At 39.1% G+C, this 15,217-nt stretch overlaps 2 protein-coding genes across 3 annotated transcripts in view; one reads left to right on the top strand and one right to left on the bottom strand.

Annotated features, from left to right (window-relative positions):
* LOC117982627 (ATP-binding cassette sub-family G member 8) overlaps positions 1–4,769 on the bottom strand; it is a 51,110-nt gene extending 46,341 nt beyond the window's left edge. Inside the window, exon 1 of the mRNA XM_034968995.2 lies at positions 4,536–4,769. The gene's annotated coding sequence lies outside the window, so the exon portion shown is untranslated. The remainder of the gene's footprint in view (positions 1–4,535) is intronic.
* A 944-nt stretch (positions 4,770–5,713) lies between these two features.
* Positions 5,714–15,190, top strand: LOC117982632 (ATP-binding cassette sub-family G member 5). Of its 2 annotated transcripts, XR_011236790.1 has the most exons (15): positions 5,714–5,884; positions 6,504–6,621; positions 7,254–7,438; positions 7,966–8,028; positions 8,126–8,207; positions 8,541–8,672; positions 8,836–8,976; positions 9,724–9,931; positions 10,496–10,613; positions 10,749–10,842; positions 10,958–11,096; positions 11,818–12,003; positions 12,550–12,757; positions 13,690–14,510; positions 14,604–15,190. XR_011236790.1 is itself a non-coding variant. In XM_069498869.1 (14 exons), exons 1-14 carry the CDS (start codon positions 5,828–5,830, stop codon positions 13,882–13,884), a joined length of 1,926 nt encoding a protein of 641 aa, XP_069354970.1. In that variant the 5' UTR covers positions 5,714–5,827; the 3' UTR covers positions 13,885–15,190. The 2 variants fall into 2 exon arrangements, 1 of the variants encoding a protein (XP_069354970.1); XM_069498869.1 differs by having other exon boundaries at positions 13,690–15,190.
* The last annotated feature ends 27 nt before the right edge of the window (positions 15,191–15,217 follow it).

The raw sequence follows: 15,217 nt of genomic DNA, 5'->3' as shown, positions 1-15,217 counted from the left end.
TTACAAGATGATAAAAGGTTTACGCAAGTATAAATAAATACATGTACCAAAAATAAAGGGCACCTACCTACTTATTAAGATGCTCACAAAGGCGCAGAGGCCGTTACGAATGTTTCAGCGGCTTTCAACATCAATGGATTCAGCATTGAAAATGCAAATTATCTGAACATAAATCCACTTTCATCTGTCAACTCCTGCTAACGTCATCCACATAATATATCTATAGTATTTTTCGTGTCGAACTTTAATACGGTCCTTCGAACCGGATATACTCCAATAACCTGTGATTTATTCCAATATTTTTCATCTTAAGTGACAAAGCATTCTATCAGCTCAAGATAGAAGTGGGTTGACCTGGAAGGGTAATTATATCTCAGTTTCATTTTATCTTTTCAAAGACTTTATCCAGCAGTGGATGTCGATCGGTTGACGATGATGATGGTGATGATGATGAGCTGTGTGGCGTGTGCTAAATCAACGAGTAAAAGCTAATATTATCAATATAAAAACCGACACAATTGATCGCGTACCGAGAGAAATAAATAAATAATATCTCGACATTAAACTCCATAAATAAACTCTCATGTATATAGTTTGTTTTCTTCTCTACAACATAAATCCATATAATGCGAGATATAAAAATATAAAGATATAAAAAACCGCCAAGTGCGAGTTATATTCCCGTACTGAGGGTTCCGTGCCTTGGAAGTTTGGGAGTGTTTTGTTACTCAAATTATCTCCAACTGCAAATGCAAGTTTGTAATAGCAAATTTTAATGTGATATAGGAACTATTTCACATTTCAGATTTTCCCTTTACTTGGGTTATGAGAAATTGCTTCTGGTCAAATTTTATGATTCTAGGTCAACGTGAAGTAGGTACAAAGAGTACCTACTTCACGTTGACCTAGAAAGGTTTTAAAGTCCTTTCGAGATAGTCCATATCTTTTCTTTCTATTGCGTTGACTTAGAAGTTTGATTTCTTTTAAAGCTCCAACGGTAGAACTGAGTATTTGATATCAATTTCAACTTGATAACTCCACGCGTTCCTGAGAAAAAGGGTCAGTTAAGAAAAATGAAGCGATCCTTGTTCCTTTTTCCTTTACAGGTACGGAGCCCTAAAAAGCGAACGTTCAACGTTACATCCCGTCCGACAGCTGACGCGATCCGTGTCCCCGTAAATTAAATGTCGAATAATAAATAATTTATTTATATCCGTTTAATGCACACAAGTCGTAAACGTTTAGGTATCTCAACCTCTTTCTTTTTTTTATAATCTTTTTAATCTAAATGTCCCCATACTATCCAAGCTAAAGATAAACTAAATATAAATACCTATATATAAAAAAGGTGATTGACTGACTGACTGAACTATCAACGCACAGCTCAAACTACTGTACGGATCGGGCTGAAATTTGGCATGGAGATAGCTATTATGACGTAGGCATCCTCTAATAAAGGGTTTTGAAAATTCAACTCCTAGAGGGGTGAAATAGGGGTTTGAAATTTGTGTAGTCCACGCTGACGAAGTCGTGAGCATAAGCTAGTATATTATATATGCCATATTTACACATATCAGTACCTTCTACAAATAGATTTTACTGCTAGGATATATAGAATGCCCTTTCAGCTTTTGTTTTAGCCAAGCCAAGTATAATACTGGTACTTTCAAAAGAAGTGTGAATCTTTTAGGCAACCACTCTCCATCTTAGGCTGCTGGCCACATCGTCAAATTCATCAATATCAGCTACTTTATAATATCTGATGTAAGTTATTACGGTCAAGCATAAGCTAGTTAAAGTAAATATTACTTACCCGTTTATCACAATATTAATCGTGCTTAAGTAGGTACATTACCTTAAATAAAAACGGCCGAGTAATATTGGAAGGCTGAGGTGAAGCCAAGTACGTATACTTGATACTTCCGAAGTGATTATAAAAGGACGAGGCGTCAGCGCAGACCTTTCCTACAACTTATTGGCTAGAAAATATTTTTAAGATTACTAAAGGAACGTAATATTTCATAACAAAAATACCTCATGGACGATGCATATCAAATCGCAAACAACGGTTTAACAACCTTAGTTACGCTTACACAAAGTAATAACATGTTACCCTACCTACTGCTAATGCAATTGTGATGTTGGTACATTGTGGCATACGAGTACCTTCGCAATCTTTAGAGATTACAGAAAAGGATATTTCCAAGGCAGTAAGACGTGGTCAGAATACATCAATTGGAATTTGCTACTCAGTGGCATACTTAATCATACTTTGCGGATTCGAATGTTACATTGTTCTGTCTTTGGTTGCTTACTGATTTTTGTAATGCTGTTACGATAAGGTTGCGGATGCAATGTCTTTGGGATATGTATCTACCCACAGACCGTTTTTCAGAAAGCCTTCTCGTGAATGAAAATAGCGAGATGTCTCAGGTGTCATATGCAACCCGCAAATGCCCCTTAAACTAGGGGAAAATTTATAACACAGTCGTTAGACCTGTCACATTGTATGGTTCAGAATCATAGAATGTTGGGCAGTAAAAGAGACGGATGAAAGACGAGTACATGCGACCGAAATGCGAATGTTGAGATGGATGTGTGGTGTGACAAAGGTGGATAGGATAAGAAATGAATGAATATAAGAGGAAGTTTGAAAGCAGCGCCAGTGGTAGAAAAGATGAAAGGTAGTAGGCCGGCATGGTATTTGCATATAAGGCGGAAAGGGAAGAAAGCCATATGTCACTAGAAGAATGTTAAATATACATCTGAAAGGAAAAAAGGAGAGGACGACGAAGGAAAGGTGATGATTGCGTGAAAGAGGATATGCGTGTAAAAGGGGTAGATAATACGTTGATTTATGACAGAAGTGAGTGGAAGAAGAAGACATGCTGTGCCGACCCCACGTAGCCTGGGTACAAGGTAAGGAAGAAGAGAAGGAAACAATCATAAAAGCAAGTTATAGCTGTATTATTTAAATGCGATAGATATATTACCATGTTATGGTAATATATCTATCGCATTTAAATAATAAGTAGATATAATTTCGCTGAGAAAGTGGAATGGAAGCGTAGGTACAGTTATTTTATAAAGCTTGTAAATAAATATGATACGTTTATAAATTAACTCGACCATAAAGTTCTGTGAGAACAGTTTTCTCGTAAACCTACATAATTATATCTTACTGCAGTGAGAGTATGTCTATGGAGGAGCAATCCTCATACATCAGGTGTCAAAAAAGCGGACCCACCTCATGATCACTAGCTAGGTAATATCATCGTGATCATTATCACCCGATAGACATCCGCTGCTGGGAATGGGTCTCTTGCAGGCACTTGCCACGGTCTTACGCTGCCTGAATCCAGCAGCTCGTTGCGAGGACACCTATTAGGTTTTAGGGGGTCTTCCAACTCTGCGCTTTGCGGGCGAGGTAGCCATTCAAGCACCTTGGAAAATGGGACCCCCAACGGCCAACGTGCAACTATGTGCCCTGCACTTCGCAATCCATTGGACTGTGTATGTTAGGTAATAGATATATATTACCTATATAAATATTATGTCTTATAAACTTAATAGGTATCCTAGTAGACTATATCCGCTCGGATGACTTTAAATTCCCCAAAAATGACTCACCACGACCTGAGGTCATGCTTGAGGTCGTTGCACCTCCACTCATTGTTTTAAGTTTTTTACCCCATGAAGGTTTCAAGGTTAACATACCCACAACTTCCGATTCTAATTAGCTATGGAATAAAAAAGATTTCTCTATAGCATCGCTAATACGTATTTGTTTTTTTGCTTATATCCTTTACACGATTTTACACTGTAAGTATCTACTCATAGAATTATTATTAAAGGACTGGAAAAATGCAGCAGGATTGGCGACTGCTTCGCCTTCGGGTAACTTTGAGCGTTAGTGTACATGCTCTATACGATCTACTTCTTTAAAATATAAGTATAATATATAGGCAAGTATATAGCTAAGTATTTAAAAAGTATTTTTTAATAAACCGTTTGGTATATTGATTAAAAAAATAAAAGTGTATCGACTTAATTAACGGGAGTTCAAAGTAAAACGTGTAAAGATATAAAGTTTATTTCACTTCATCATAATCAACCTTTCGCACGGCTCACTACTGAGGCACGGATCTCCTCTCAGAATAAGAAGGGCTTAGGCCGTAGTCCACCACGCTGACCCAGTGCGGATTGGCAGACTTTCCTCACGATATTTTCCTTCACCGTTAAAGCAAGTGATGGCCCAAAATCCAAATAACTAATACATAAATAATACTTCGTAGATATGAATATTATAATAAATCTTATTTAATATCCTAAGAACGTATTGTAACTGTAATTCCAGACTAATACAGTTAGGTGTTAGGTCCCACCTATACTGTTGCTCTCGTACACCCTGTTATATTACTTACATTAGTAAATTAAAGCAGTTTATTATTTCTAATGTCTATAGAACACCCAATGAAAGCCTCTCGAAGTTCGAACCACCTACACAAATATGAGAATGTGTACAGTCAACTTACTTGGTAAAACACTCGTGCCGGCCACGGGATTCCTGTACGTTAGAAGCGCACTACACTGCACACCATAAAACACTTGCGCTAAATCAGTCGACACTAAACACCTATTTAAAAAAGATAACATTCAAATGTCGAATGCCTTCGTTCGTATTAAATCGCGGTTCGTTAGTAATCTAGGGTCGGTAGAACTTGATACTGACGAACTACAGCGATGACCGTACTGCTTGCTACTGAACAGTCAGTGACACTGCGCATGATGCTTTCTCTGTTTTAACAATAGTTTAGAACGATACGAGGGAAAGAGCAAACTAATCTTTGGAATGTGTGAACATAACTTTGGATATAGCCATCTCATCTACGTATGGAGTTTGTTTGGAGATGAAAAGGAGAGAGGTTATGTGAGGTTATGGTGCATATGTGTTGCAGCGATGCGTAGAAGTGTATGGAAAATGAGGCTTTCATTGTTAAGGCCAAGCGCACTATTATTTGTAGACTGCTATTTAAAATATTGCCTAAAATATAATCTAAATAGGTTTTAAACGTTGCATCACTCGTCACCACTCACTACCCATATTATTATAACTGCGAAAGTGTGTTTGCTTGTTTGGTTTATCGGTCTGTTGGTTTGTCTTTCAATTACGTCGCAACGAAGCAACGAACCGGCGACATAATTTTTTCCATGGGTATAGTTTAAGACGAGAGTGAATCCCGGAAAAATCAACCTTTTGAATGATTTTGAAATACCTATATCAACGCGGATAAAGTTTTCGGCATTAGCTAGTTTTACAATAACTAAATTAAAGGATTTGATGATTTAATTATTTTTATTACAAAGGTAGGTAACAGTTGTAAATATAGGTACGAGTACATAGAGGCGGAAGAGTCAAGAAAGTCGATGACTTTCATTTGTCATGACTTTTGGGAATTGATCTAGCCGAAAATCAAACTAAGTGGGTGCCTCTTGGAAGTGGAATAAAAAAGTTTCCTTGCCATAGGTGCAACCATCCCCTTAACAGGCAACTTGTTTCTATACCTCGCTTGGAAAACAAACCTTCTCTACCAAGATTTAAAGTTTAAAATCCGATGTACATTACACAGCTAATGGTCAAGTACAGTTACAGAAGTTTAGCAGCACTAAACAGGCAACGTCGCGAGCGTTAGGTACACTCTGAAGTGGCTACAGAAAGTTAGTTGCGATATACTTAGTACAAGGAGGCTGTATTCGTCTAGAATGTGATTCATATCTGTTGATAGAAGTTATTTACTTATATTGAAAAGGTTAGTCGGGGTTAAAGATGAGTGGAAGTGACTTATACTTGTGGAACTGGGGCAATGTTTTCCACTCGGGCCAAGTAAGGTAGCTCTCTTATGTAGGTAGCTATTAATTTTTCTTGTATGCCAGAGATCGCTTTGAAAGCACGGTGGCTCATGTGAAAATATTTTCTTCGAAACTTCGTTTTGTGTAGGTATCTACCTAGGTTCCTTTTATTTTTTATTATAAAAAATTTTTTTTTACTTAGGTACTTACTTGATTCAAAAAAATGTACTTTTCCCAAAAGTAGTTTCCCAAAAGTAAGTACTTAGGTAGATACAGTAAAAAAACAAAATAATTCACATAAAAATGCAGATAGTAAAACTGTAAACTACCCTTGCGCTCGTTGATGTCCTTTGTATGGGGATTCGGGAAATGTTCAAACTATCGCAGTCCCAAGTACCTATTTATTTCATTTCATAATCTTGAACATAATACACCTATAATATTATGTTGACCTCCCTAACTTAATGTTATTTATGATATTTAATTTCTTATAACGCACATAACTTCAAAAAGTTACAGGTGCCTGCCCGGGATTGAACCACCAACCTCCCTTAAAGGAGGCGGACGTCCTAACCACTAGGCTATCACGACTGTCTCATGAGTCAGTCAGCGAGTCAATACTTTTCCTTTTATATATTTAGCTTTTCCTATAGGTTGAACCAGGCAGTTTCTTCCAGCGCTTGACGGGAGATGTGAAGACGGGAGTCATCCTGAAGGATGTCTCCTTCCTCACGCACAGTGGCGAGGTTACAGCTATATTGGGTTCTAAAGGTATTTATAGCTATACTTATAAATGAAAAAATGAGGTCGCGATGTGCCAATGAGATTTTAAATATGCCTTCCGAAACAAATTTAAAAATGCATACCTAGCTATGGTAGGCGACAGGTGGACGTGGCAATCGGGGTGGGGACGCCCCGGACACCCGCGCACGCGCAGCCCTACACTATCGCGGCGTAGGATAGCGCAGGTGGCGTGCAGGTGTGCGGGGGACCCCCGGCTCATACCCCGAATGCTATCTTGACATGTCGCGTACTATACTTAGAAATCATTCGTAAATATTATGATCTATCAAAGCAGTTCGATTACTATATCAGCGCTTAACCGAGGCTCCTGCCGAAACGGAGCGGTGCGGAAAAGGTGACAGTTGTCACTTGTCATGAATTGATGACTGACCTCTCGCGTCACATCATCACACCCGGCACCCCTCCTGCACCGCTCCGCTACTGCAGGAACCTACTCAGTTATACGGTATGCCTGTAGGTTGTATTGTGTTTAGCGCGTATTTTTGCCCCTTGAGTGAGCGATGCAAAGTAGATTTTCTACTATAAAATGCGTTAGAGCTTCGCCCTCTAAAACAACTAGATAGATGTATCCATCTAATAAGATCTTTTACTTTTCCAAGGCAGCGGGAAACGCGCTCTTCTGGACGTCATAAGCCGCCGCGTTCCCTGCAAAGGGCACATCCTCCTAGAAGGGGTTCCTTTGGAGAAGGACTACTTTAGGAACACTTGCGCTTTAGTGCGCCACTCCACGAAGCTTCTACCTGGGTTAAGTGTTCAGCAGACCCTCGCGTTGTCGCTTACCAAGGTAACATACCTGCGAAGATTAAGGGAGGTAGGCCACGGTGACTTTTTTTTGCAGCGATTCCGTAGCGCGTTTCGTTAACGCGCGGTCTGTTATCTGTTATCTGTTATCTGTACCGCTCCTTTTGGCCGTTAGTCGCATTTGCAACGCGCAACAGTGGCGATTGAGTAGTGATACAATCGCATAGTATCGATTCAGCATCGTTTCTAACGCGCGACTATTTTAGTCGCCATCTTGTAAAAGAAGAGCGGGGGATGCCGCGTCATCGGCGGCAGCACGACTGTATCGCGATAGTAGCGATGAAATATTGTTATAGGTACGTGTTCAAAAGTATACGACCAGCGGCAGTATCGCGACTGTATCGCTGTCTTTTTGCGACTGTATCTCTACAAAAAGTCGCCGCATGTAAAGAGGTTAATGTATAGAATTTTAAATGAACCATGCAGTCAGTGTTCAAAACACTGCTGTATAACATATATCTGTAACTGTCACGGTAGTTAAACTGTATAATATTTTGCCTCTTTTCACAGATTTCGGGATATTTAAAGTCGTCGAAAGTTAAGCAGGTTATGGCAGATTTAGCGCTATCTCAAGTGAGTATAATAAAAGTTTTGCAAAGTTACATTTAACTTGCGTAAGTTATAAGATATAATATATACTAAAATACCCATGTTTCCTCTCTTTCTCTAGGTAGCTAACAAATGCGTTACAAATCTAACGAAGAGCGAATATCGTCGACTGGTTATTGGAGTTCAACTTATTCGAGATCCAAGTATGTACTTGGTTTATTTATTGAGGTTTTTCAATGTCTTATTTTTCTTCTCCTTTTTGACATAGGGCTACACCTTACTTCATCCATAAACTATTCCCGTTGTTGTAAACCTACGCCGTCGGTCCGTCCGTCTGTCTTTCAGCGAGGAGTATCTCGTGAAACACCTACTTAATAGGTAGAAATTTGAAATTTTTATAGAATATGTAATTTCTATTGCTGTTATAGAAAAATTCAAAATGGCCGCCATGAACATTAAGAAAATGGTATTTCTTGTACGATGGTACGAAAACCTTCTTCAACTCGCACTTGAGCGATTTTATTTAATTATTTCAGTTATTTTGCTTCTCGACGAGCCTACATGGGATTTGGACCCTTTGAATACATATTTGGTGATATCAATCCTTTCAAACGCAGCCAAGAAATATGGAACTACTATAATACTTACCATGGAAAAGCCAAGATCAGGTAAACAAAATATTTTAAAAAACGAACTGCATGTAATTTATGTTTAAACGTGGTAAAAATTCAATGGATTAATTCATGGATTCAATATCGCAGCCTTGAGAATGGACCCCTGTTCTTTAAGTCAAGTTTTCATGTCAAGATTGTCCATATTATAATTTTGTAGATGTGTTTCCGTTCCTGGATCGTGTGGTGTACCTATGCCTTGGAGACGTGGTATATGCGGGACCCACGAGAAATCTGTTGGATTACTTCGGCAGCATCGGATTCCCTTGTCCACAACTAGAAAACCCTTTGATGTATTACTGTAAGTTTAATCAATCCTAACCATGTATTTCATTCTTCCTTACACAGATCAAGTATCTTCAAAATTGACGTTATTGATCGTACCTCAAACTAGTTTATCAGTTCATTTCTTCGAGATTGAGGAATTTTTAGGAAAAAATTGGTATCTAAATTGATTTGAGGTATCTGGTGAAAAGTTCTGCTGCTATAAACATGATGTCTTCCGATCGAAAGGATGTACAAGAATACCTACTATACTTGCCAATAGCATTTCTCTATCTCCCGGAGAGATACCTACTCATCTTATAAAGCTTTGTCTTTGAAACCAAAAATTCTTCTGCCATTAGCACAGCAGTAACTAGTCATCGTTAAAAATGCGAGGAACAACAGCAATTGCGGCACTATACAGATTCGGATAACTCAGTTGCTTTCTCTATCTCCCGAAGAACAAAGGATGGAGCTTTCTCCCCGAAAAAATATTCTGCCGTAAAGTCAATATAGTCATGGTTAAAAATACAAGTGAGAATAGCAATCGCGACATCCCTTTAATAATTTCAAAAAATTTAGTCTCCGCTGAGCTATACTACTTCCATCTACTGCGATCACCCAACTCTTCTACCCAGCGTGGTGATAATGGGCCACCCGTAGGGAGGGCCCTTTAGTCCAGCAGTGGGCTGTTATAGGCTATTGATGAAACACAGGCTTTTCGAATTGAGTAGATACCTATACTTATAGGGATTATTTGCATGCATGGTATGATTTTTTCCAGTATGCCTATCAACAGTAGATAGACGTTCGCGCGAAAGGTTCATAGAGTCGAACCACCAAATCGCGGCTTTAGTGGAGAAGTTCAAGGTGGAGGGGCCGGCCATCATGCAGGGCAACCTCGCCGAGCACGGCCGCATCATCAACCCCAACAAGATACAGCTGAACTATGGCAAAGCGGGCGGCGTTAGAACTATCTGGATGCTGTACCTGTAAGTATTTATCTACTGCTTCAAAATATATCTCCTCATATAATATTATCCTCCTGATTCTATTAAGATTTTTTATTTCAAAATAAAAATGGCGAGCCAACGAGCAGGCGGTTCACCTGATGTTAAGTGATTACCGCCGCCCATGAACATTTGCAGCACCAGGGGAACCACCAATGCCGGCCTTTTAGGAATTTGTTGATCTGCCCCTTGAATAACCCCATGTTTAAATCCAGTTCGAACACCATCGAAGAGGGTTGGTTCCAGTTAAAGAAACTGGCACAACGGGCGGTCGAAGTGCACCAGGCATCTATGTGTAATGTGTTAAGTATGTGTGTGGATAATGATCGTGTTTGATGACAAGAAAAGAAACGAATTAATTATTACTATTTAAAGCTCCTGTCTAACGGCAGAGTCGCTAATCATTACTTAAGATTGAGTTAAAACGAGACAGATTTATGTGAGAGATATAGCTCTGTCTCGTTTTAATTATTGTGCGGCCGTTAATGATTCAAATAATTAATGTTTGGTACCAAGTTTTATATGCAGTAATTACTTACATTTTAGGAGGATGTTAGCGTCAATCTTCAACGTGAAGAAACATGGCCTCAAACAAATGACAATGAGGCTACTATCATTGCCGATATACTTTTTCATACTCTGGATCTTCTACAATGAATCTGAGGTAACATATTCTAGTTCTTTAGGTCCATGCACATCCCTTACTCAATATTTCTTCTACAAATTGATGGAACTACTTTTAGGCTAGCAAGGGACTTCGTAATTGTTTTATTTTTAAAGTCTTTTCTTTTTGTTGCAGAACTATCAGCGAGCTTTTATAACTAAAAGTGGCCTTATATTCAACGCTATGGTTGGGACATACTTTATCAGCATCATGAACACGATTTGCCTTTGTGAGTACATAAGAGAAATCTAAGACAATCACTCTGACTCTGAGGGATCTGATCTTAAGATAAGTGAGTTCCTGGTCCTGCTTGCCTTACATGAAAGTTTTGGTACATTTTGCAGACGGTCCCTACAGAACGCGCTACTACCAAGAATCTCAAGAAGGGTTATACAGTGGAGCAAGCCTCTTGCTCGCTTGGAACCTGGTGTCTCTGCCGTTTTCCTTCATCACTACTTTTGCTTCAGCTGCTATCATTTATCCGTGAGTAGTATTATCTAATAATCTTTACAATATGGTAAAGCGTGTCGTGTATACTGATACACGATACGCTCAATCTATTTCCATTCAACCTTCCAAGAAGAATACACCATTTATTCATCTACTACTCTCTATCTATCTATATATCTGCTTATAAAGACGATAACAGGTTGTAAGACAAGAGAAGCATGAGAAAAAATCCTATGTAGAAACCATTAATGTCATTGAACGACACACCATTTACAAATTATTACTATTCTCTGTGATTTCAAGATCCATTTCATTACATTCTTTTGGAATTCACCTTTTTCTTACGCCTTCATCCAGCTTCCTTTAACTACCATCCATACCTCTAGGTTCTATCTACTGTTATTATTACCTCTCGAAAACGAGAGGTAATAATAACAGTATAGTAGTCGTTATCGAGAGGTAATTTGTCTTTTCTGTAAAGCTGTATTTAATTTCCTGAACTGATTTGTTTCATTTTCCTTCTTCTTCTTATTTTGCTTTATGGCTTTCAGTGCTACGCCGAGAGTTCATTTTCCTTTCCCCACAATTATTTCCCAGTATCACGGAGACTTATCAGACATCTAGATTCTAGACATTACTTTTTTACGTTAGTCCAAATAACTACACTAGATCAATTCTTTTCTCTTCTTGCCCCATGTACATGTAACGTGTTTCTTTTCTCTTCTTACTTCATGGTAGCGTAATTCCTTCGCAGGATTCTCGGCGACTTATCCGACACGATAGACTATCTCTACTTCGCATTGGTGCTATGGTCGAGCTACATCTACGCGGAGCAGCAGAGCATAGCCATCATGATGTTTGTGAAGAACGGCCTTATTGCAGCCGTTGTCAACATCTACATCACTTGCATCTACGTCATGCTCGCTAGTGGCGTTTTGAGGTGATCATAAAACATATTTTTGTATAATTTTGCTAAAAATATCCAATCTCCAGGAAGAAGTGGTTATGGAATTTTCCCTTTAGTTGCCACCCTCAACGCATCAACAGGAAATTTTCCTGTAAGGCATGGACCATGGAAGGCGTACTTTAAAACCCCAATTCTTTCATCCAGCCCGATAAATATAAGAAATTGACGAATCTTCACATTTCTCCCATTTATTAATTTTTTTTATTTACATATCTTGTGCTTGACTAAACAATGTGTTTATGAAAAAAAAAGATTCCGACGATCTGAGAACCTCCTCCTTTTTTGAAGTCGGTTAAAAAGAAAACGAAGACGGAATTTGTCTTTTTAGACAGTTAATGCACATTCTCGACTTTCTGGAAGGCTTCCTGACTTCTCATTTATTTCCTAACCACGGCAATTCTGTATTGTAAGGTTTTTTCGTCTTTATAATATGTATAGCTATATCAGTGTTATAGAAGGCTTGATAGGTATCATAGTAGTAAAATCCGTCTTACTGACGTAAGGTATCATTATTTCCAGATCCTACAAAGGTTACGAAGACTGGCTCTTCTACCTAACCTACCTGACTCACACTCGCTACGCCTCCATATTCCTGCACCGGAGTATCTTCAAGCAGCCGATATTCGACGCGCTTGCTTACAGCGACGAAGAGAACTGCACATCCATCAATAGCATGATACAAACTTCTTCGAATATCAACACCAATTCAAATGCCAATTGCAGGTACCTAGTTATCTCTACAAATTGTACAGTAGCCGGCAAGAAATATTGTACATCGACCTTTAGAATGAGATTTCGGCTCTGTAGAGCGATGTCTGTCACCTATGTGATGTTTTGTCAGTCTCAACGACAGAGACAACGCTCTACAAAACCGTTATCTCTTTCTAAAGATTGAAGTACAATATTTTCTGCTTCGTACTGTAATAAGTAGTCCGTTTATTTGTTTGTACGCGCATCACACAAAGTAGACTAAGGGCGTTTTTGCACTCATATGTGAAATCATGGATTTCGTAAAAACACTTACGAATCGAATGTGTACGTATTTGTATGTAGTCAGTCGACGCGGGGCCGAAGAAAGCGAGGGGATTTCTACTGCGCGGGAGCACGCCTTTGGTAGATCAGTCGCCCCTGTTTCCCGCAGTAAGCCAACTTTCCATCCCTACTCTAGTTTTTGCTAAAGTTGTTTGCAGGTCATGATACACTTAAGCTGATGAGGTTTTTTTGTGTAAGTCTTTATACACAAAAAAAATTACATCCCTCCACTGCGTCCTACTTTTGGTGACAATAGGGCTACTTCTAACAATAAGGACTGTTAGAAGTAGCCCTATTGTGACACATACTGTTAGAGCGAGATAGCTAAATGTATTTAAGCTCTTGTTAGAACGTGACAAAATGATTATGTTTTGTCCTTATCACCGTGGCCACTTTTTTTTGTTTGTCAAAATGTATTTGTACGTGAGTATTTGACAAACAACGTGAAGTGTAGAAGGAATGACATTTCACAAGTAAGAAAATCTGCTTGAGCGAGAGGGACTGAGGGGGCCACGCTAGTTGCAAATCTGGACATATCTGTGGATGACAACTATAATAGCACTTTTTAGAGGGTAGTCCTGTGAATCTACCTACCTCTTTTTATAAATTCATTATTTTTGCAGGTACCCTACTGGCAAAGCCTTTCTAACCGAAAGGTTCACGTCGAAGAACTTCGGAGGCGATATCGACCAGACAGGAGATTTTAACATGGACTTCAACTTGGGGATATCGTTTGCGTTTTCTCTAGGCATAATAGTGTTGAATAAATTCTTGTACCTAATGCCTTTGCCAGGATATATTGTTGATAAGTTTAGAGAATAATCCATAATAATATTAAATTCAAAAGTCTGTCTGTTAGCTTTTCACGGCCCATTCATTTTACCGGTTTGAAAAAAAATTGGTACAGAAATAGCTTGCAATCTTGGAAAATCAAATTGTTCCCACGGGATTTCAAAAAAGCCTAAATTCACGTCGATGAAGCCGCAGACATGATCTACTTGGTATAGAGATAGCTTGCATTCGGAGACAGACATAGACTAATTTTCATCTCGTAAAATTAGACTTCCCATGAGATTTTTAAAATCCAAATCCACGAGGATGAAGTCGCGGGCATCATCTAGTATATAGTAAAGGTACTCCGCTTCACTGAGACGGTTGGTGGGTTAGGGTGCTTGCCCTCAGAAGCGGAGCGGAGCGTAGATGTGTTGAGCAGACCAATCAGATTGTCGGTAAATAATGTGATAATTTTATTCCGTCATCTGACAAAACTCTGATTGGTCAACTATACACATCTCAGCTCCGCTCCGCTTTAGTGGACAGGCACCCTTAGGATGCGGGTTGCGGTGACAGCGACATTAAAAATCTTGTTTTTACCTCAACTGTCACCCTCTCGCAACCCGCGTGCTTCCTCTCGAGCCCTCTCAGTGAAACGATATACTTATAGCACAGTATAAAGAGAGATACAGTAGGCCGACGACATTGGCATCGTGATAAACGACGAACACAACGACTCTGCTATATATATATCCCGGAATTGCTAGGGCCGTCTCCGATCTCTCCCTTACCGCACGATTGCTCTGTCTGTCTGGCTTCGTCGGCGGCAGAAAGTAATGTACATCGGCCTTTAGAATGACAATTCGGCTTTGTAGAGCGTTGTCTCTATCACTCATAACTTGACGCTTATGACGTTTTGTCAGTCTCAACGACAGATACAATGCTCTACAAATCTGCTCCTCTCTCTCTCTCCTTCTAAAGGTCGATGTACATTACTTTCTGCCGTGTACTGTAGGTATAGTGCATTCAATATTAACTGGCGTGTTTCCACTAGAGACCGTCATTATCAATAACAATAGGATTACATTCGACATGCCACGTAAACAATAGGGGTAATAAATAAAACACTTATAGAGCCCATTCATTTTTAAAGGAGCCGGTTCAATCTTAGATATTTTGTTGCAAAGCAACCAGTGTTGATACTTTTGAATTCACCCGCCACGACTTAATCCTATTGTTATTGCTAATGACGGTCTCAAGTGGAACCACGCCAGTTAATATTGAATGCACTATAATAATAAATAATAACATAGGTACTATCCTTACTCTGTGCTTAGATGCTGTCTGGTATTTATTTAGTAGTTCGAAACTAATTTATAGG

Source organism: Maniola hyperantus, chromosome 5 (assembly GCF_902806685.2).
Source record: "Maniola hyperantus chromosome 5, iAphHyp1.2, whole genome shotgun sequence".
NCBI lineage: Eukaryota > Metazoa > Arthropoda > Insecta > Lepidoptera > Nymphalidae > Maniola > Maniola hyperantus.
This window is presented reverse-complemented; position numbering and strand designations above follow the sequence as displayed.